The 24,064-nt window shown below is 44.8% G+C and overlaps 1 protein-coding gene across 4 annotated transcripts in view; it reads left to right on the top strand.

Moving 5' to 3' along the window:
• The first annotated feature begins 787 nt into the window (after positions 1 to 787).
• Positions 788 to 24,064, top strand: part of LOC146057955 (cilia- and flagella-associated protein 337-like) — a 91,158-nt gene continuing 67,881 nt past the window's right edge. For 3 of the 4 annotated variants that reach the window (XM_083169836.1, XM_083169838.1, XM_083169835.1), the window contains exons 1-9: positions 788 to 954; positions 7,524 to 7,606; positions 8,795 to 8,887; positions 11,773 to 11,818; positions 13,169 to 13,215; positions 13,842 to 13,962; positions 15,325 to 15,394; positions 18,677 to 18,914; positions 19,712 to 19,817. In XM_083169836.1, the coding sequence (XP_083025962.1) occupies positions 826 to 954; positions 7,524 to 7,606; positions 8,795 to 8,887; positions 11,773 to 11,818; positions 13,169 to 13,215; positions 13,842 to 13,962; positions 15,325 to 15,394; positions 18,677 to 18,914; positions 19,712 to 19,817 (933 nt within the window). In that variant the 5' untranslated portion in view covers positions 788 to 825. The remainder of the gene's footprint in view (positions 955 to 7,523; positions 7,607 to 8,794; positions 8,888 to 11,772; positions 11,819 to 13,168; positions 13,216 to 13,841; positions 13,963 to 15,324; positions 15,395 to 18,676; positions 18,915 to 19,711; positions 19,818 to 24,064) is intronic. The other variant, XM_083169837.1, reaches the window with a different exon arrangement.

Genomic DNA, 24,064 nt, shown 5'->3' with positions numbered 1-24,064 from the left:
CCCTCATTCTGTAGTTCATTCGGAGAGGGCCTCATTCGTCCCCTTTCTGATTTTTGAGGCTCTGCGCATGATCATGGTATATTGGTATGTTATTCGCATGTGCAGATCCTCTTTACGAACGGCTTTGGCGACTTGCATAGCCGCCGAGCAGCTCGCAAGGATCAGGTTGGCCGGGGGACGGCCGGCTGCGGGGACTGGGGTTGCCCATGGGAACGCCCAGCATGTTATGGGCATCCACATGAAAATGTTGGGCGTTCTCATGGTGGTTAGTTGGGAGGATGCCTGGCGGGGAGGGGGGGGGGGGCGGTCAGCTGGCTAACATTGCAGGACGTCAGCCGGCCACCGTGTCTTCATCCTGCGGCCACAAATAAAAGTCAGTTTCCACTCACTTTTGTTTGTGATGGCAGGAGAAATCATTCGATGGTCGGCACATGTTAAAGAGGGGAATCATCGCGGCCGTAATGTTAAGGTGCACTTGTATGTAGATGAAGGCCGGAAAGTGCGTGCGGACGGAGTTGCGGGCTATACAGTTGCGCAAACAGAGGTGTGCCTGATTTCTTGCGGATATTGTGCATAGGGGATAGCTGTGGTGCAAGTACCTACTGATGATTATGAAACCATCCATATGAATAGGGGTTGCCTTACCCCAGAGATGGGTAGAACTCTGCGTATTGCGAATATACACAACGACTCACAGAAGGACTCACCGCCCGGCTGTTGCTCTGTGCTTTATTTCAGGCTCAGTTCTGCACTTTTATGCATTTAAGTTGTGTTGAGCTCAGAGACAAGAACATCGGTTTCTGTTTGCCTGCGACCACCCAGGAGATGGCATCTGGATGTAACGTGGTGCGTGTTTTGCCCATGGAAGACGAGACTTTAATAACTGTCAGGGAAGACGGACACGTCTACTTTTGGTCAACGCAGCTGAAACTTAAACGTGATAAGGCGATCTTTGTAAGTCCTATGGTTTGCTCTTATTATCTCAGATATAGGAATGTAAACAGTTGGTAAGGTTAGTGAACAGTTGGTAAGGTTAGTGAACAGTTGGTAAGGTTAGTATTTGGTGCTGCTCTGTTTAGCCAGTGTATCCAGCAGTTGCCTTGTGCCCGTAATTTGTCATCTAGGGCAGGTTACACATTATAAACCTGCACTGGACCTGGTTCCTCATCTTCAGTTTTGCTGTGTGCGTGTCCTCCATTAAAATAGGTGATGAACCTGCAGCCAATCAGATCATAAGCAGAGATGAGTGAATCAATTCATCATTGACAATTTAAGTTGCTCATCAATTTGCCAATCAATGGTTTCCGTCCACTAGAGGGCGGCATTACCAAGTGTGACATGTCGGAATTCTTTTTACAAGGAACTTCCAGCTCTCAGGCACTCGGGTAAACATACTATAGTGTGGGTTTACAAAAGTGGAGGTGTTGCCCACAGCAGCCAATCATGTACCATGTATATTTATCCAAAATTGTATTGGTTGCTTTTGGCAATACCTCCTTGGTTTTGGGTCCACTCTATTTGTTAAAACATGTGGACCAAATGAACACACAATGGGGTAAATTTACTACAATGAGAAATCTATTTCACATATGATGTTGCTATGGGCAACCAATCAGCTACTATCTGTTATCTTCTAGAAGGTGCTATATAATTAAGAAGTAGATTCTATGGGGCGGTTTCTATCTGATTTGCGCAAACTCAGTAGAGAATTTTTCAGGAGCAAGATGTGGACGCCATGATCTTGGAGACCTGCGCATTAGGGCGGAGTGAAAAAACTGAAATTGAGAAATTCAAAATCGGCTAGTGTGGGAAAGTTGTGACTTGACCTGAATAAGTAACGTGCAAAAGCTTTTTGATCTGAGTCAACATCTTCTGTTCTGGCAAGAGGCCTGAAGTTTCACTTTTTTGGTGAAAATGACGAAACCTATGAAGATGCTCCGATCTAGTTAAAATTATGTCAGGATGTCTTAGAGGGGTTCATTAATATACCTTAGCATAGTAAAAGAGAGTACGAGCTTGTCCTAGTGCAAAGTGAATGACTTTGGTGGGAGAAAAAATCCCTAATAATTGACCCATTTTCATGGTCACAATTGTGAATATTGTGTGTTTTCTCCTGAACGTGTTTATAATAGAAGAAGCACAAATACTCTAAATGGAATTTCATTGACACTGTGTGAAATATAACACTGCATAATAGCCCTTAATCAGACCTGATCGCAGTACAAATTTGTTCTCAAAATGGGCAAAACAAATGCTGCATTGCAGGTGGGGCAGATGTAATGTGCTGAGAGAGTTAAATTTGGTTGGGGTGTGTTGAAACTGAAATCTAAATTGCAGCAGGTATTTACCCTGCACAGAAACAAAATAACTCAACACAAATCTAAAGGTGGCCATACATCTACAGATCGATTGTCAGATCTGGCTGGTTGGAACAAATACCTGGTAATATCTGAATGACAGTTTTTGGCAGTTTTCCAGCATTTCAAAGCAAAGTGCTCTCATCTTTTACCAGTATTTTGTTCCAAACAGACAGATCGGACAATAAATCTGTAGATGTATGGCCACATTAACTCCCTCTGCACATGTTACATCTGCCCCACCTGCAGCTGCATTACAGTATATAATTATGCCAAAGATAAGCCAATATATTAACAGTTAAATACATTAAAGTGCATTATGCTGTAATAAGTATTGCTGATCAATCCTGCCTAGCAGGGCTGTCTTTTTGTATGGGCTTAATGGGCACTTGCCCAGGGGCCCCCGGCGTATAAGGGCTGTATGTTGATAGCTGAGGATCCCCTTTTTCCAGGGATACCAGAATTTAGAAAATCGGCCCTGGGGAACTGCAGATATCCAACTTCAAAGCAGCAGTCCACATCCGACCTGTTAATTACAATTTCCAGTCATATTTCTCAGGTTCTCTCTGACACTAGCGGCTTGTCTCTATCATGCCCAGAACCAGAGATATCAGCCTTCAAGCAGCCGGTCCCTGCTCCAGCTCCAAACGTCTGGTGTAGTTTTATATTTTTGTCAATGGATTGCTCTGGCTCCTGATCTCTGATACCCAAGTTCCCAGCACCTCCTGAAAATTGTGGGACTCTAGGTTTTTATACTAGGCTAAGAAATCTATTTCCAGATAATGGCGATATCTGCAGTCAAACAAGCTGCCCTTCCACCGGAAAATGACGAATATTAAGCCCACTCCATTATCCAACCGTCCCCTGTGTATAAAACACCCCCTACCTCCCTGGAAGTCATTTACAAGGGACCCTTCATACAGCTCAGTGCCCCCTTCCACAGGTTAGTGTTCTCCCTCCTACCACCTGTGCAGTAAAGGAGTAATTAGCAGAAGTTACTGCTCCGGGTCCTACATGTTGAATGGAAGATAGAGCACCCCCTGCCACCCGTGGGACATCAAAGCAGCTGCTGATACCACCCCCCACCCCTAGGAGGGGAGAATGGGTAAGGGCCCCAGTGCATTGCTTTGCCCAGGTGCCCACACTGCTGTTAAGACGGCCCTGCTGCCTAGAAATGAACACAGTGATTGGCATATATGTACTGCTGGACACCACTCATAGAATGATTAACCTGTTATTTTTTGAATCAATGTTCTTGTTTTTTCCCCCTAAACATTAGATGTATTTGTTTATTTATTTATTTACAGTTTCTTATATAGCTCAGCAGATTCCTTTACGCTTTACAATAGTAGACAGTGATAAAACAAACTGGGTAATGACAGACAGACTTGGGGGTTAGAGGGCCCTGCTGCAAGCTTACAATTTATTACATCATAATACACTTCAACGTATTTAACAGTTAATATATTGGCTTATCTTTGGCATAATTATATGCTGTAATGCAGCCCAATCATGTTCCCAGTATAGGGGATGCAACACTGTTTTTCTGTCAATAAACAGAAGTGATATGTAAAATGATACATTAGACAATTTACACTTACTTGTAATACTTATTGTAACAGTTACTGTTTTTCAATAACAGACTGCAACAGTTATTTCTTATTTATATACACAGGATTGTCTATCTTTGTATATGCACTGCAAAGAGAGCAGCATAAATCCAATTTTATGTATTTCAGTGACACTGTGAAATATAACACTGCATAATGGCCCTTAATCAGACCTGATCGCAGTACAAATTTGTTCTCAAAATGGGTAAAAAAATGCTGGACTGCAGGTGGGGCAGATGTAACATGTGCAGAGAGATTTAAGGTGGCCATACATCTACAGATTTATTGTCCGATCTGTCTGGTTAGAACAAAAAGATGGTAAAAGATGAGAGCAAATGACAGTTGACCATTTGCTTTGATATGCTGAAAAACTGTCATTCAGATATTACCAGCTGTTTGTTCTAACCGGCCCAATCTGACAATCGATCTGTAGATGTATGGCCACCTTTAGATTTGTGTGAGTTATTTTGTTTCTGTGCAAGGTAAATACCGGCTGCATTATTTTTACACTGTAATTTAGATTTCAGTTTCAACACACCCCACCCAAATTTAACTCTCTCAGCACGTTACATCTGCCCCACCTGCAATGCAGCATTTGTTTTGCCCATTTTGAGAACAAATTTGTACTGGGATCAGGTCTGATTAAGGGCTATTATGCAGTGTTATATTTCACACAGTGTCACCGAAATTCCATTTAGAGTATTTGTGCTTCTTCTATTATAAACACGTTCAGGAGAAAACACACAATATTCACAATTGTGACCATGAAAATGGGTCAATTATTAGGGATTTTTTCTCCCACCAAAGTCATTCACTTTGCACTAGGACAATCTCGTACTCTCTTTTACTATGCTAAAGTATATTAATGAACCACTCTAAGACATCCTGACATAATTTTAACTAGATCAGAGCATCTTCATAGTTTTCATCATTTTCACCAAAAAAGTGAAACTTCAGGCCTCTTGCCAGAACAGAAGATGTTGACTCAGATCAAAATGCTTTTGCACGTTTCTTATTCAAGTCAAGTCACAACTTTCCCACACTAGCCGATTTTGAATTTCTCAATTTCAGTTTTTTCACTCCGCCCTACTGCGCATGCACAGTAGACTCTTGCTTAATACAGTACATATGGGCAAATAAAGGGAGTAGATAGACCAGTCGTCCTAAACTGCAGTTCTCAAGCACACCAACAGTCCAGGTTTTATGGATATCAAGGCTTAAGCACAGGTGACTTAATTTGTTACTCAGTCAGCTTGATAATACCATCTGTGAATAAGCATGGATAAAGCCTGACTTTTGGCAGAGGCATAGCTAGGGCGGAGCCAGCGGAACACCAGCTCCGGGCGCCGACATGTCACCTGGAGCCGTAGCTCTGGCGTCGGCTCCCCTGCCCTGCTAGTGACGCGGCGCCAGGCATCATTGTTGGTCTCACGAGAGCTGATACCCAGAAGCCGCGATCTGGACACTACAGGTGGAGCCGGGCAGACGCGCATAGCACAACATGGGACACTGTGGCTGCAGCACCTCCCGGCACACAGCACATGGGGCATCGTGAGACGAGAAGGGAGGAGGAACTCCCTGAGAGGATCGGCGCGCACAGTGCAGGCGGGCAAACAACAAGGAGCCGGAGCCAGTGATTTTAATCTCCTCATCGCTGACAGGGTAAGAAGCAGGTTAGTGGGACGCCGCTTCCTGCTTAAACCCTATCATATGCAGGTTTGTGCAAGACATTACGGACTCAGCCCTGGGACATTACCACACACACTTGCTAAGGGACATAAACCCCATCCGGGCTTATGGTATAAAGGGATCCCCTGATGCCCTCATTCCCTGAGGGGCTCTTAGCAGGTGTAAGCACAAGGGCACACATGAGCAAAAACATTTATATTTGGAAGTTGTTTATGAATTTTCATCAATAAACACCCTTGCATTTATTTCATCAACCTCTCACTCATTCTTGCATATATAGAGAACCACAATCAGCTCACACCACTATCCTGCATTTATTTCTAGTACAGCAGACCATTACAGAGGCAGCACTTGAGCCCACTCTTCTCTTACCACTTATGACCAACAGGGGGTTGGGACACCCCTGTGGCTAAGCAGTGCCTAAAAACACACCCACTAGGTGAGTGCAGTACATCTACCTCCTTTAACCCCCACCCTGCTCGCCCGCTCCCCGCTGTGCCCGGCATCAAGTCAGTGGGGATAGTTAAAGGGCCAGATTCTCTAAGCTTCAAAAGTGATAAAATCCAGAGTGATAAACAGCCAACCAATCAGCTCCTACCTTCCATGTCCCAGACTGTGTTTGAAAAATGTCAGGGAGGAGCTAATTGGCTGGCTGTTTATCACTTTCTATTTTATCACTTTTGAAGTTTAGAGAATCTGGGGGAGATTCTCTAAGAATCTCCGCCCCCCTTCGCCGCCCATCGCATTTATAATTATCGCATATGTTGTAACATATGCGATAATTAAGGCAAAGGACAGCTCTTGCGATAAGAGCTGTCCTTTGCGGTGAGAGTCGCCGGGTCCCAGCAGGTCCCGGCGGCTCCCCCCTCCCTCACACACCAGGCGCTGCTGCTGCTGCGCCGGGCTCTCCTCCTCCCTGCACCCGGAAGAGGATCAGTGCAGGGAGGAGGTCACAGGTCCGGGCAGCACAGCTCTGTGCTGCCCGGACACAGGTGAGGGGGCGATGCGGGGCGGCGGGGGGTCGGCGCGGGGCGGCGGAGGGTTGTGGTAGAAGCCCATTGACTTCTATGGAGCATCACAAGATTTTTCTGGCGATGCCCCCCGCCGCGGTAACCCGGTGGGGGATGCTTACAGCATTCCAAAATGCGGTAAAAACCCTGATAACAGGGTTTTTACCGCATTTTTCGCTTAGAGAATCTCCCCCAGTGGCCCCAAACCCGGTGAGCACTCTCACTGCGCATGTGCGGGTTTGGGACGTTGGAGGCAGGGATGCGGCGCCATGACGTCACAACGTCATCAACGTTATGGTGCCACATCCTTGCCTCCAGTGTCCCAAACCCGCGCATACGTGATGTGAGAGCGCTCGCCGGGTTTTAACTTTCCCCACTGACTGATGCCGGGCACAGTGGGCATCAACGTCATGGCGCCGCATCCCTGGCACCGGAGTCCCTATCCAGGGGTCATGGGGTGAGCGGCTGGAGGCTGTACAGCGTGGGGAGGGTAGGATAGTGGGCTGGGGATTCTTCCTTTGCTCCCAGCTCACTATTACAGCAGCCGGGGGTGGGGTCCTATTATTATTATTATTATTATTATACAGGGGAGCAGCCTGTGGTTTCCTTTTATTATACAAGGGGAGGGGGCGCGAAAAATGCCCTTGCTCCGGGCACCGTGGAACCTAGCTACACCACTGACTTTTGGTGTGCCTTGAGGACCACGGGTTACGACCACTGGTTTAGACTATAGTGTATGTTTGGTAGAGATAAGCTTTTCCGATGATGCCCCCAGGAAGCCTTAGGTGATAAAGCAATTCTTATATTTCAGTCTTATTGCTATGGGATTTGTCATACTAAAACTGTTTATGTTTTAGGTAAACAATGTGAAAAGAAGAACAGCATGCGTCCAGGACTTTACCATATTGACCCAGTATAATAAATTAGTCCTGGCCACTGGGTATGTAAAACTACCTTTTATTTAAATGAATATACTGTTTCATACCTCCCAACATGACCCTCTCCAGGAGGGACACAATGCTCTGTTCCTGGACTTCCCTCTTAATTATTAATTGCCATCACCTGTGGTGAAACACCTTTCTCATCAATTACTCTGTTCAAAACAGGTGATGGCAATCATAAATTAAGAGGAAAGTCCAGGAATAGAGCAGGGTTGCTTACCCTCGCTGCGCTCGCCACGCTTCGGGTTCACGTTTATAGTGTGTGTGGGGGGGGGGGGGGGTGGCATGGGGGTGCATTTAACATTGTAAGCACCGTAAGCGCCATATACAATGTCATACAATTTTAAAATTGTATGACATTGTACAACATCGCGCGATATCGCATCGCATACCATCGCATGCCTTTTGGTATGCGATGCGATGGGCGCCGCTATAATACACAAGTACCAAATCTTTGGAAAGAGATAAAAGTGGAATCGGTGCCCAAAACCCAAAGGGCACTCCTATCACTGTTACCGCACATCTCGTATCACTGGCATGTATTTGGCACAGATGACACTGAGTTGAACAATGGCATCAAACTGCAGCGGTATTGCATTGTAGAGAGAATCTATATAAGACAATATGAACTAATACTGTATCTTGCTAGTAGAACTTTTCAATTTAGTAATAAAACTGCAATTCTGGTTAATGAATTCCTATATGTGGGGATATTGGCAGATATTTAGTAAAGCTAATATAAAGAGTTGGTGCTGCCTATAGCAATTGATTACACCAAGGGTTCTCAATCTCGGTCCTCAGGACCCCACACAGTTCATGTTTTCCAGGTCACGCGACAGGTGCACAGGCGCACTCATTACTCACTGACACATTTTAAAAGATCCACAGGTGGAGCTAATTATTTCACTTGTGATTCTGTGAGGACACCTGCAAAACATGCACTGTGTGGGGTCCTGAGGACCAAGTTTGAGAACCTGTGGATTACACAATTGGTTTATTATTTCTAAATAGTAGTACTAAAATTATAATATTTAATTGGTTGGTATAAAAACCATAATCTTTACTATTTTGCATAATTTCTGAATAAATGTCCCCATTTAATCCTCAGATTGATTTATGTAGTAGTGATGTATTCATCTTCCAAAATGCTGAATAAATATCTACATTGCTTATTTTCTTGTGTTTAGGGATCGGGAGATACACATATATACTATAAAGACCCTGGAACCATATTGCCGGATCATTGCACTGCAATCCACTCCCTTAAAATTGGACTACTGGTAAAGTATGACTATAGACATTACAGGGGGGGAGTCATTTATAATCAGAACAAACGCCCCTCATAACTGCATATTTGCCTACCCTCCTGCATTCTGCAGGAGACTCTATGAAATAGCAGCAATCTCCCTGACTCCCTGAAGAGTCTAGCAAATCTCCTAATTTCACCTTACCCACATTATGCAATTGTTATTTTTTTTGTGGGGGAAAAAAATGGTCAAGCAAAAGGAGACGCTGATGATGCTGCAGATGGAACCGGAAGTGATGTCAAGATTCCTCTCCATGGCATCAGGTGACTTCTCCCACCACTGGGAGATTTCTTCCTCCTCTTCCACTACTACCAATATTGTTTTCAAGTACCCCCCAACCAGTCTGTAGCCCTAGAAGAATGTTACAGCTGAAAGGCAGGAGAGCTGCTTGCTAATGGCATCTCTCTCTAATCAAGCCTAAACTGTATATATTATATATGTAAGGTTGAAAGGATGGGGAGGGTGGAGTGTAGTGGAGATTCAGTATATGTGTAAGGTTGGAAGGATGGGGAGGGGGGAGTGTAGTGGAGATACAGTATACAGTATATGTGTAAGGTTGGAAGGATGGGGAGGGGGGAGTGTAGTGGAGATACATTATATGTGGAAGGATGGGAAGGGGGGAGTGTAGTGGAGATATAGTATATGTGTAAGGTTGGAAGGATGGGGAGGGGGAGTGTAGTGGAGATACAATATATGTGTAAGGTTGGAAGGAGGGGGAGTGTAGTGGAGATATAGTATATGTGTAAGGTTGGAAGGATGGGGAGGGGGGAGTGTAGTGGAGATACAATATATGTGTAAGGTTGGAAGGATGGGGAGGGGGGAGTGTAGTGGAGATACAGTATATGTGTAAGGATGGGGAGGGGGGAGTGTAGTGGAGATACAATATATGTGTAAGGTTGGAAGGATGGGGAGGGGGGAGTGTAGTGGAGATATAGTATATGTGTAATGTTGGAAGGATGGGGAGGGGGGAGTGTAGTGGAGATACAATATATGTGTAAGGATGGGGAGGGAGGAGTGTAGTGGAGATACAGTATATGTGTGTTTCACCCATTAACTACATTGTGTGCTGTGTTTTAAATGTTTAATATAATTTTGAAGTAAAGTTAACACAAATGCTGAACGTAGTTTTCCAGTTATATATAAGTGACGCACAAAAATGTTAATTTCCTTCCAAAGTTGCACAGCCAAATTCTTTTGCCGCACACAGCCTTCGTAACATTAGAGGGAACATTACCCGGGCCATCTCTCTCATGCAGAGCTCCACACTGAGATGGGGGCATCTAGTGGCTCCTGCCAGTACTGCAGTTAGCAGTAACCCCGGAGACTCCTCCGACACTTACCCTTCCCCACGTGCAGGTGGGTGCTTCTTGTTGCCGACGCCGCTGTCTGTCAGACAGTGTCACAGGCAGCAACAGCCGACAGGGGCAGGGTGCAGAGCAGGGAGAGCGCCTCTGCTGGCTGGCGCCTCCCTGCTTTGCATTGCATCCCTTGCTGAGCGTGTTCTGCCGGCCCTGTGTATATCCTCCCACATCCCAAAAATATATGGGTAGGTTATTTGGCTCCTAACAAAAATTAGCCCTTGAATTAATGAGTGTGCATGTACATGTGGTGGGGAATATAGATTGTAAGCTCCGCTGGGGCAGGGAATGTTTAAATATTCTCTGTAAAGCGCTGCGGAATATGTGTGCGCTATATAAGAAACTGTTAATAAATAAGGTTAGAAGGATGACGAGGGGGAAGTGTAGTGGAGATACAGTATATGTGTAAGGTTGAAAGGATGGTGGGGAGTGTAGTGGAGATACAGTATATGTGTATGGTTGGAAGGATGGGGAGCATAGTGGAGATACAGTTTACAGTATATATGTAGGCTGATCTTCCTTGCAAGACGCTCATCATCTGCTGATCCGCTCTGCCAGTCCCTCCATTGGTTGCCTGTATCTCTCTACTTATCACAAAACATCTCCCATCTCAACCACTCCTCTCTGCACAAGATCTGCATCTCTCTTCTGCACGGGTCACTAGCTCCCATTCACTATTACAGGACTTTCATTAGGCTGCTCCCATCCTATGGAATGCCCTTCCACGCACAATAAGACTCTCCAATAGCCTCCAAACTTTCAAGCGTTCCCTGAAAACTCACCTCTTCAGGCAAGCCTATCATATTTAAGTTCTACACGCATAACCCACTGAGGCACTTATGTATTATATAGCTTCCCTTCTGGACCTACAAGCTATGCTATTACTGGTGCCTGTCCTTGTGTTTCCCCCTATATCCCTATAGATTGTAAGCTTGCAGCAGGGCCCTCCTACCTCCAAGCAGGGGCGTAACTAGATATTCATAGGCCCCATAGCAAAAGTTTTGAAGGGCCCCCTATTTAGCAACTGATGGTCTTAAATGTGTGTAAAACATTTCTTAAACAGTAAAAATGGGCCCCCTTCAGCTCTGGCCCCCATAGCAGCTGCACCCCTTGCACCTATGGTAGTTACGCCTTTGCCTCCAAGTCTGTCTGTGGTTACCCAGTTTTATCACTGTCTACTATTGTAAAGCGCAACGGAATCTGCTGCGCTATATAAGAAACTGTTAATAAATAAATAAATATGTAAGGTTGAAAGGATGGGTGTGTTATTTGTTTATTGAGTTATTTTTATGATTTTGCTGAAGATCTGAATATATTTCAGGTCTCATTTTTTGCAGACGTTCAGTGTATTTTAATATGTTTGCAAACTTTCTGCCACTACTATGTATACCTCTTATGTCTAACACATACAGCTGTTCTGATGCAGTTGTCATCCCTATTTCTCTTATTTATGGTTCTTAAAGTAGCTTCCAACATGTAATTCCTTTTTTCTCTTTCTAGTGTAATAGACAAGGATACATGTGTGATTCTATATGGAGATGAAAAGGTAAGCTGAGGCCGTGCCAGGACTTTCTATCAAACATAGTTATCTCTAGATACTGTATTTTACAGGAACTCCATTTTGTTAAAAGAAAAAAACAGATGTTTTTTGCCTTTTACATTCGCTATGCAGCTGAGAACATTGTACTGCTCTGTGGCTCCCTGCTTGCTGTAGTGTTGTCTCTGGGGTTCTGCATTGGGTGGCCCAACTAAGCTGCCTGATTAATTGATGTATTTTTTTTTTATTAATATTTTTGTGCACAGCGAAAAAGGGGTTGAGTCAAAGATTCGAACGGGGGGGGGGGGGGGGGGGGAGCTGTAAACACTCAGTCTGTTGCTTGATGGGGTCCCACCAGTGTAACAACTTGACATCCCCTGCCCAAAAAGATTCTGCGTGTCCCCCATAAAAAACATAATTATTATTTACCTAAATTCTCATTGCCGGGAGTTACATGCTTGTTTCCTGGAGTTTCTTATTCATTGCCAGTGTTTTTTTGTTACCAGTGGGGTACATGCTCATTGTTAGGGAGTTACATTCTTGCTGCCAGTGAGTTTTCTTCGCTATTGCCGGTTGCATGCTCATTGCCGGGGGTTACATGCTCATTGCCAGAGGCAACATATATATATTCCAGGGGCGATATACATACAGCATTGCTACCTGTGAGCTGTAACTTCCGAGTAGCATTATACGCTACCCAGTAGAACCTCTAGTATCTGTCCAGTAGGACCTCTAGCATCTGTCTCTTCCAAGTCAGTGGGACATTTTCAGCAGATTCCATAAGGATGGCCAGTCCCATTGGAATCTGCAAAGACCATGCGCCCCACAGTGCCGGCTCCCTCACAGCTTTACAGAATTGTAGGGTAGATGTACAAAGCTGAAGCAGTGAACAGAGTGGTGAAGTGAGCCAGTGGAGTAGTTGCTCATGGCAACCAATCAGCTGCTCTGTATAATTTTTTAGAATGCACTTGATAAGTTACTTTAACCCTTTTAGTAGTAGGTTTCCCTGGGGCAAGACAAACTTTTTTCTGCCCCAGAAATAAGCAACACTGAAGGGGCTGCCACTGCTCTTTTGCGGCACCATTTGCTTTCCTTGGGCTGCGGCTGGTTTCCGGCGTTAGGCACAGCATGGGGGCGTTTGGGCACTCGTGGCAATCGTCGACATCAGTGATGCTGCCTAATGGTGGTGCGCCAGTGAAAATTTCCGGACATACCACCAAAGGGGTTCAAGCTGACTGTTTGCCCCATGTGCAAATTCTCCACTGGTTCACTTCATCCACTCTACTGTAAGCCGCACATTAGCTACAGAGACTGCTGATCAGCATTATCATTCTCGTTTGTCTGTGCTCTTTATTACAGGGATGTGTGAATATTCTTAATTTCCAGTCATTAGGAGAAACATTAAGGTAAACAAAATATCTGACAAATATTCCAACCAGGTTAAAGGTACATTATTGGGCAGCTGCCGCCCAATATTACAACCATATGGGCAGCGGCGGCTGGAAGCTTGTAGCGCTGCTCCATTTGCTGGGCAGCGAGCAGGAAGCTGATTTTGAAAAGACTGGCCGCATGCTGATTGGCTGAATTCTCTCAGCCAATCAGCATCCGGACAGTCTTTTAAAAATCAGCAGCGATTTCCGCCCAGCAATTAGCGCAGAGCTACAACCTCCCAGCCACCACTGCCCGGACCCTGCTGAACAGACCCGCTGTATGTGGTGGTGGTGGTGGGGGGGACCCGGGCTAATGTTCTGCCCAGGGGCCCCCGCCAATGTTAAGACGGCCATGGGCCTGTCCATTCTTTACATATCTGACTGAGCTTGAAGTTTTACTACATGGCAATAAAATTGCTAGTTTTATTTTATGTGGCTTTTGGCTAAACCAATTTGTCAGCCTCCCTGAAATATTTATTAATCATACAGCTAGTGCTCAGTTTGGGATATGTGCCTAAGTTCAGATAGAAAGGGGTTGCACCATGTATTAAAGTTGACCTATTATTTGAATTACAGTATACTCTATAAACTTTTATATTTAGAATGTGGAACAAGATGCCCAGACCAGATGGTGTAATGCCTACTATTACTATAAACAACGCTGCTCACTGCCCAAATGTATCTTTCATCCGCTGGAAAGTCCATGGAGATTTGGTAACACACGTGAGTGCTCACTGACACTATATTACGCACAAAATTAAGAATACATCTTATAGATTTCTAAGAAATAGCATTTTACACCTGAGCTGCACCTCATTTTCTAAAAAACTACAAGCAATGTTCCAGGTAAAGCTGGGCGGGTTCAGTGTTCTGTAAACCAAACCCAGCCAAATTTGACACATCCCAATTAGTTCCAAGCACAGACTCTGGTTTTCCTGCCAAATCCAAAATGCGGCTAAGTGTCGTCTTCCTGGAGTTGGATTACACTTTTTGTGGATTTGATAAAAGTCCCTCCCACAGGGATTCAGGCATCATTTACCATAACAATAATGCCTATTATGGAAGCCATGGCCAAACACAGTCAGATATCTTCTTCTGTAACTAATAAAAGTGACACCTTTATAACACACAAATCAGTGACCCTCCCCCAAAAAATTAAGGGGAAAGTCAATTGGGCCCCAATTTTGGAGTACCTGATGCAAACTTAAGGTGGCCACCGGAGTCCCAGAAAAATTGGTGCAGGGTTTTCAATGCTGAAAGCCCTGTGGCATTGAAATAAAAAAAAATCACCCGTCCAATGGTCTATGCCGCACCCTTTGATTTCTATTGATGCTCATGTTATCTACAGTATATGTCAGTCTGATATTTCTGACACATAAGGGTGGATCCGCACCACTTTTCTGGTGCATTAGTGCTGGTCTTGTTTTTGCATAGACAGACATTTTTATTGGTTTTGCTTTTATCCATTATTAACTTGCAACATGTTTTTAAACAGAATTAACTGCTATGTGTGTGTGTGCCACTGCTCTGTTGCTTAATTTGGCCAGCCATTGGCCAATACTGGGCAACAATATTGTGACCTATGAGCTAGTTGAAATTGAATGGAAATTAATATCATTGAGGTTAATGATACTTTAGGAAAAAAAACAGGCCCAAATTATATGATATTTAGCTGTTTTTCATAATTTAAAAGAGATACGTGCTAGGGCGGTTTTACTAAAACTGTGACCTGGGGTTGGTGGTCTTGCCTTTTCTCAGAATTCCATTAAGAAGTTGCAGTTGCACACTGCCATATATCTGTGAGTGTCTGTTCCACATTGCTCAATTCTCTGCCACTTTAGCAGGAATACTGTATGATGGAGCAGTCTCCTTTATCTAATTGATACATAAGACTTTTCCACATTGCTGAGTAATACTGTTATGATGTACAGTAATTGTATGTTTCTCAGTAAGCAAACCCCAGTTTATAGCGTCACATTAGATGGCTAAATGAGGCTTACATGGAATTCTTAAATAAGTGTTTTCATTTTTCATTTTTGTAACCTTTGCAAAATGGGTTGTTAAATAAATGTCTGTTTCTTTCAGATAAGATACAACGATTCTATCAAAGCAGTATTTTCTGCTTCCAGAGATGAAAGCACAGCCTTAGTTATAGGTATGTTTTACCACTACTTTCATTATTGTAAAGGTGCCCATACACTAGTAAGATTTATCTTCAGATCTGGCTGGTTGGAACAAAAACATGGTTATAGATGAGTGACAGTTTGTCAGTTTTCCAGCATTTCCAAGCAAATGGTCAACTGTCATTTGCTCTCATCCATAACCAGTGTTCCCTCTAAGCTGTGCGCACTAATTTTAATTTCCTTCCAAAGTTGCACAGCCAAAATCTTATGCCGCACACAGACTTCGTAAAATTAGAGGGAACATTGTCCATAACCATGTTTTTGTTCCAACCAGCCAGATCTGAAGATAAATCTGCGTGTGTATGGCCACCTTAAAGTATGGAAATTACAAATTCTTGCTAGGGATTAAGAGAAGTTTTGAAAACCTGTATTGGGAAATATGTGTCGCACTCCACCTTTGGCGGCAGAATTACTTGCATTTCCCTGGTACAAAGGGCCTTATTCTAGTTCACTCTTTCTGACAAATTCCTTCTTAGATCAGTAGCGCACGCAGGGGGGGTTTCCGAGTACCCAGAAACCCCCCCCCCAAGAAGTCTAAGGGCCCTAGGCTGAAAGCTGAGGGTCCCCTCTTTCCATGGGTACAAGAATGTTAAAAATCGACCCTTGGGAACCGGAGATATCTGACTTCAAAACAGTGGTCCCCATCCAAGCCTGTTAATTGCTCTTCCCAGTCAGATCTTTCAGGTTCTGTCTGACTTAGAGTTTTTCTGAGGGTATATTCCAAAAGCTGGGACTCTCCCCCTTTGATGGGCACTAGTAGCTTGTCTCTACTGTTTCTAGAACCAGAGATATCAGCCTTCCAGCAGCTGGTTACTGCTCCAGCTCCACACACCTGGTATGTAGTTTTATATACTTGTTGGCAGATTGCTCTGCCTCCTGAACACTGATCCCCTAGACCCCAGTACCATTTGGTAGGTGGGATTCTCTAGTTTTCAATTCCATTAAAATCAAAGAAATCTATTTCCGAGAACTGGAGATATCTGCAGTCAAGCAAGCTGTCCTCCCACCAGAAATTATGAATAATAAGCCCACTCCACTATACACCCTCCTCTGCATATTAAACATCCTCTACCACCCTGGAAGTTATTTATCAGGGCCCCTTCATTCAGCCCAATACCCTCATCTCCCACCATCTGTGCAGTAAAGGGGTAATTAGTGGAAATTACTGATCCAGGCCCTACATGCTGAGCGGTTGATATAATACCCCCTACCACCTGTGGGACATCAAAGCTTCCCCTACCGCTGGAGGTTCGGTAGGGGCCCCAATACATTGCTATGCCCAGGGGCCTACACTGCTGATGATGCCCCTGTATGTATGTGTATATATATATATATATATATATATATTTGTTTTTATTATTTATATACATTTGGTCTATCTATAATACTTTAACTGACCCGGCATATACTGGGTCACCTAAGTGTCCATTTCCGTGCTTTGCTCCGCCCCTCTGGAAACCCCCTTCTGAAAATCCTGCGTTTGCCACTGTTAGATGGACAAAACCATGTGCACTGCAGGGGGGCAGATGTAACATGTGCAGAGAGAATTAGATTTGGGTGAGTTATTTTGTTTCTGTGCAGGGTAATTACTGGCTGCTTTATTTTTACACTGCAATATAGATCTCACTTTGAAGTAAAACCCCACCCAAATCTAATTCTCTCTGCACATGTTACATCTGCCCCACCTGCAGTGCTCATGGTTTTGTCCATCTAAGAAGGATTTTGTCAAAAAGAGTGAACTAGAATAACCCCCAATGTGTCTGTAAGTACTATACACGGAATCAGTAGCGGAACTATGTACATATGGGCCCCATAGCAAAATTTTGTAAAGGCCCCTATTGACCAACTTATGCTGAAAAATGTATATAGCACATGATACTTTGACAGGCAAAGTGGGCCCCTCTCAGCTCTGGGCCCCATAGCAGCTGCACCCCCTGCACCTATGGTAGTTACGCCCTTGCACGGAATAACCGCTATCATTTGTGTTCTGTTCGTTACTCCTCCCTCATTTCTGCTTCCTATTCAAACTCCATTCCTGTTATACCCCAACTACACCAAAGAACAGAACTGTTATAATTGTCAGCGCAGCTCTGGTTATATACTTTATATTCAGTTGAATGCAAAATTTCCAAATATAGGACGTGATTTGGCAAGAAGGGGGTGTGTCCGTGTAAACAACCGTGGATTATCGAGATCCGGCCGTGACTGTGACAATTCACGGCCGTTCTCTGCAAAACAGTTCTGACGATCTGCCTCTTCAATGCTGTCGGGCAAGACAGCATTGAATAGGTGCCCGTCGCTATTTCTCATTTTGGAAATGAATACCCCCCTTTGTGAATATCTCTCACAGAGGTATTGGCATTCATAGGGTTAAACTTGTTAGTGCAAGTGTAGAGGCTAATAATGATGGTTCCGGTGGCCAGTGTAAAATCAGTGGGCAGCACAGGTTTCTGCTTTCACGGGCATGAACTCAGGCATTAGATCATCGGTTCTCAAACTGTGGGTCCTGACCCCAAAGTGGGTCCCAACCTTCTCACCATGGGGTAGAGAGTCTGAAAAATCTGTCTGTTATTTTAGACTACTCACATCATGTTATGCATCCACCATGGTGCATGTGCTGTCTGCTGACTATGCATGTGATGTGATGACCTTCTATTTTTATTGTCTGATGGGGTCCCAGAGCAAAATAGTTTGAGGACCCCTGCATTAGATGAAGGGACTTACACATTAGCATAAGATAGAAGGTTTGACTTCTGCAGCTACAGTTATGTACTTGCCAGAACCAGTCCCACAGTCCGTTATGGACTTTCCACAGAACGCAATCTCCGCAGCTGACGAGTTTATCACTGGGTGTGAAATGACGTGTTTCGCTGCTAAATTCTATTTGCACAAAATGAATCTAACTTTTTCCAGAGGAGCCAATATTTGTATTCCATGCCAGTACAGTATATAAAGGCTCCGGATACCAACTGGCAATTCAACCATTCCTACCCAAGGCCTCTAATCCTAGATGTAGATTCTAATCTAAATGGAAAAAATATTCATTCATTCATTCATACAGCATGGCCCTCGTTTACAATGTTCTCCCTCATCTGTACATGCAGGATGATGGAGGATATCGGTAACGACCCGTGGGACAATTATCAATGTTATACGTATGCTTCGCTTCTGTTCTCCAGAAAACTAGACTTGTCATATCCACTCTTGATTCTCCAATTAGTTTTGTCAAGGTCAGATTTCCATCTGTTGTTAAGGTTGTGCTGTTGGAAAAACAGGTGTGGAGCAGCAGATGTGGGACTTCAAACCCCTCACTAAGGTTCTAAGACGAGGACAGTTTACCAATGGGGAACCGCAGATGAGAGCGAGCAGAGACCAGAAAGTATTCCGGGTGCCTAAAGGGGTGAAGACATTTGCTTTCTGCAAGAAAACTGATATTGTGGTGACCGGTGGATTAGAGCGCTTCATCCGGATGTGGAATATTCATGTTTCTGGGTAAGATTACTTTATTTATAATATACCAATACTTTTTAAAATGTATTTTTTAGCCACCTGATTGGTATTAGGCTCTGATTCAGTGCCAAAGTCTTTGCTATCTTTTGCCAATGTTCCATCTTCTCTAATACCACTTTCAGACCGCAAATGCAGATTTGCACAGGGATTTTGAAACGGTTCAGTCCCGGTGCGGCCCTGCATGTGCGGTCTGTTCACATTGCATCAGCGAACTTGCAATATTGCCGGTTCACTGACATCATCCGGGGTGTGTGCGGCGGAGCGTCATCAGGGGGCGGGGAGGAGGCAGCGCTTAGAGCTGGCGCTGCTCCAAGTACTGCCTCCTCCATAGTGTGAATGGGAAATGGGTCGCTCGACCCGATTAACCCCATCACACCGCAAAGCAGCACAGCAATGAACCGGTAAGAACTGTTCTTTTTAACCTCCTGGTATTGCCTTGTTGTTACCGATTTGCTGTAACCGGTAACCCCTTTCACATCGCACCAATTACCGGGTCAAACCGGCATGAACCCGTAATTATGTGCAATGTGAAAGGCGCAGAATGCTGGTAGGGTAGTAATGTTGTTTAATGCAATACTACTGTGTTGGTATTGCAACGGTAAGCCTGATGGTCACACCTACCAATCTTGGAGGATGCTGTGGGAGGGGGGTTTCATTTACAAGTATTATTTTTTTTTTATTCGACATTATTAAACTCCAAATGACTGACAAGTCTAGCTTTATTCCCTAATTAATATAGTCTATATAATATCTAATTTGTTCTCGTTCTCCATATCTAGACAGGCAAGCAGCATACTACGTGGTCACACTGCGCCAATATTTTGTCTTGAGATATCTTCTGAAGATAATCTGATCTTTTCCGTTGACATTAAGAATACGGCGAAGGTAAAATAATCTATGTATGATCAGCTGGATGGAAATAGTAATTTGCCAGTACATATTTACTTATAACGACATTCACAAGCGATTGCTATGCATGTCTTCTCTTTTAAGAGACCTATATATTAGGGCAATGGTTCCCAACCTCGGTCTTCAAGTACCCCAACAGTTAAGGTTTTCCAAGTCTCCCAGCAGAAGCGCTGTGTATCACCAACAATAAATCCACATGTGACCTGGAAAATGTGAACTGTTGAGGGTACTTGAAGAACGAGGTATGGGAACCACAATGTTAGGGCATTACCTACTAGAAAAACAATATACAGATATAGTTGCTGCGCTATCGCCACTCAATGGGGAAATTTACTAAAGGAAATTCGTAAAAAAAAATAGATGTATTCGTATCCAGAAATACCAAAGGTCGTGTATCTGATATAGGTGTCTCACATGAGAATGTTCCATGCAAAGGTAAAAGAAAGTGTATTGATTAGGAGAACGGTGTGAAAGTGGGGAATACAAAAGAGGGGGAGAGGATTCCCAATAGGATATCGTACCCTCACTCACACAAAGTGCAATGTGTACAGGCTCATCGAGGTATCTTTAACGATTCTGGATCACCTCAGTGTCGGTGGGAAATAGAAGAAAAGAGTAGTCGGTGCATACCGTACTCACATGTATACAATCGGGAATATTCCTATCAAGGTATCTTTTTTTGTTCAGATCCTGAAGATATTAGTGGGGTCAGGGGTTGTCTCCCCAATACTGAGAGAGCGGTATATGGCCATCCACCGCTAGGCCAGGTAGTCACAGGATGCAAAACAAGTAGTGGCACAGTCCCTCTCCACCGACACGTTTCGAGAGTCTGGCTGTCTTTTTTCAGCCTTGGTGCTGGTCGGGGGGGGGGGGGGGGGGGGGAGGAGGGAGAGGAGGACCCCACGCCGTTTTTTTTTACATTTTTTACACACTGCAGCTTGCATGGATCTGACTACAAATTTGTATTAGCGGCTGTATATACGACCACTAATACGAATGAATATGACATCGGGGAGTACAAAGCAGTTGTATTTGACTGTCTCGTAAATTCCACTCCGGAATACAAATTTGCATACGGCTAAAACAGCCGTATGCAGTCGTAGTCATTCGTATTAAAAATATGAAAACGAACAATCGTATTCTTATTCTTAGTAAATTTCCGCCAATGTGTTTCTATGAGCCGCGTGAGTGAATTAAACACATGCGCATGGTGACAGGATTGCGCAAATCATAACGAATGTCACACATGGCGATTGGCATGGCAACGTTGAGCATGGCTACATCTGCATATATAATTTTCGGTACTTGTTTCCTAGCACGGCGCCCATGGCATACCATAGCATACCATATTTAGTGGTGTGCAATGCGTGCGATGCGATATTCCCGTTAAATTAACAGGAGTGCTTGTACAATGAAATATAGCATAGCATCGCATGCCAGCAAATGACATGCGATGCGATGCGATTTTTAATTGTACAACCACCCTTATGGGTGCTTACAATGTTAAATGCACCCCCATTGTTAACGCCACCCCCACTATCAACGCCAACCCGAAGCGTGGCCAGCACAGTGAGCCCGCGAGGGGCAGCTGTACGCAAGGGGAGGCGGTACGCGTCCTCTTACCTTTTCATACCCCCACTATCCACATCGGCGTGGAGTTGATTTTAGATAGTGTGGCAAGCACAGCGAGCCACCGAGCCCGAAGCGTGGCGAGCCCCGCGAGGGGACGCGGAATACATGTAAAGTAATCCTTGTCCCCTCGCGGGGCTGCGCTCGCTCCATGACGTGGACAGTGGGGGTATGAAAAGGTCGGAGGACACATACCGCCGCCCCTCACGGGCTCGCTGCGCTCGCCATGCTTTGGGTTGTCGTTGATAGTGGGGGTGGTGTTGACAATGGGGGTGCATGTAACATTGTAAGCACCCATCAGGGTGCGTGTACAATTAGAAATCGAATCGCATCGCGTGCCGCTATGTTGCATGCAATGCAATAAGATGCACTTCGATCAAAATCGGGGGCGCCGTGCTTGGAAACAAGTACCTAATTTTCAAATCCTTCTTGCTTCATGCTATTTCATTTTAATTGGCATAATAGACATATATAATGATTGTAGAGTGCTCAGACCAAATGTAATATAAGAATTACATAATCCTTATATTACCAATACATTTATTGAACAATAGTGAAATGTGAAGGTAGCCATACACTACTGTGAGAAGTCACAGCAGTGGGTGGCCATCTGATCCCCATTGCACAGCCTGGGACCTTCCTGGGCAGCAGGATGTCATGTGATACATTGCTTGCGCTCCTTTGACATATTATATATCGCATGTGATACTGTTCCCAGTCGCTGGGAGGCGGTCCGACCATGCGGCGGATCGGATGGGATTTCAAACACATGTCAATTTACACACAGTTTTTCAGCCCGAACCATCGGAATCCAGATAAATTATACCATATCGCATATGTGTATGGGGGCCTTAATACTGAAATAGGGTTTATGATAAGTGGTATGTTTAGTCACTGAAGAAAGGTTTTGTTCCCATTCTTAGAATAGAAAGGTTCCATGTTCCCTCTAGTGGAGGGTTTTGGCTTTGCAGTTTCCTACATATTTAGGTTACATTTTACATTTCTTCATTGTGCTTCTTACAAATTAATGTATAGCTCTAGTTCTGTACAAATAAATAATGAACTGCATATTAGATGATTTGCACCAGTAAGAAAATGTACACATTGCAGCAGGAATAAGAAATGAGTGACCAGGATAATTGCTGCATTAACTTTTACAGTACTTCAGGGTTGCCGACCCTCCCGGAATTTGCGGGAGTCTCCCGAAAATCGGGTCCTTCCTCCCGGCCCCCGGAAGGGTGGGCAACCCTCCCGGAATCAGGGGGACCCCCACTGAGCCCCCCGATCGCGGCATTTATATGCCGCAATCCGCGGGTCTCAGGGGAGGGGGCGGAGCTAAAACGGCACAATCGTGACGTTTTAGCCCCGCCCCCTCCATGGATATCAGTTAATTCAGCTATTTACCTAATGGGGGCGGGGCTTAATGATGTCACAGTTAAGCCCCGCCCCCAAAACGCGTAATGCAAGCTTCCTCTCCGGGCTTCTCCCGGAGAGGAGTTTTTGAAAGTCGGCAACCCTGCAGTACTTGCAGTTGCATGCAGAGGCGTAGCTAGGGTGGCTCCGATGGAGCTCATGCTCCAGGCGCCAAGTGTTTGCAGGGCGCCCCCTGCTGTGTCCTCCCAGGTAGCTCTGCAATACTGACCATATTGGCCCTTATTCTGATCGGTGCGGATATTCCCGCATTCTTACGGTGCGGTCCGCACGCCACGGTGTTTTTCCGCATGCGGCCATCGTCCGTAGAAACGCCCACGTGTCCTCCGCATTCGGACGGACTCACTCTTTAAGAACAGGGCGTGTTTACGGACGACATACAAATCATGCGTGTGCGGGAGAAACACTCCGATTCGTCACGGTATGCTCGGAAATACCGCATCCGAACGGGAGCCAAGCGGTGCTACCGCACGTAAGCGGAGGATTTCCGCCAAACAACCCACTATGAAGTATCTTCTGCAATACATCACATGACCCACTTATTCAATTACCTACCCTCATAAAAAACAGCTTATTTGTAATTGGAATCAATTAGATTCCAATATATCCTTACAAGCATGCCTAACACATGCATAGCACACATTAACCCTTACAGCAATGTAAGTGCAATGGTTTCAATTAAAGCACTGACAAGCGTCCTATTAGTGAGTAATGAGTAAAGGAGTAGATTCTATTGGGTTCAGGTGTTAATGGTTGTAGTCATTAGGCGTACGTTCGCCTACCGCATGAACGAGTGGTGTCCGCAAAGCAATAGTACACTTGTGGACACCGCACATTTCTGCCCTTTTTTCATCGCGTGCATTCGGAGTGGTTTCCGAATGTACGCCCCCCAACATAAGTGTACTCCCCCGTGTCCGCCCATGTTTCCGCCCCGTTTTGCCCACTTTGAAACTACGCCCATGTGTCATTCCGCATGACGCCCATAATACGCCCCTATTTCCCGACTGATAGCGGCGAACAGTTTTGGACGGGATTTGGCCGAACTGGTACCGAGTCAAGGCGTGGCACATGCGCGTAGCGTTCTCCACGCATGCGCAGACGTCATAAAGACGCGATCCGTAAGTACGCGGTAAAGTCCGCATCAATCAGAATAAGGGCCATTG

Source organism: Crinia signifera, chromosome 2 (genome assembly GCF_055691185.1).
Source record: "Crinia signifera chromosome 2, ASM5569118v1, whole genome shotgun sequence".
Taxonomy (NCBI): domain Eukaryota; kingdom Metazoa; phylum Chordata; class Amphibia; order Anura; family Myobatrachidae; genus Crinia; species Crinia signifera.
The sequence above is the reverse complement of the archived record's forward strand: the minus strand, read 5'-3'. Positions and strand labels throughout refer to the sequence as shown.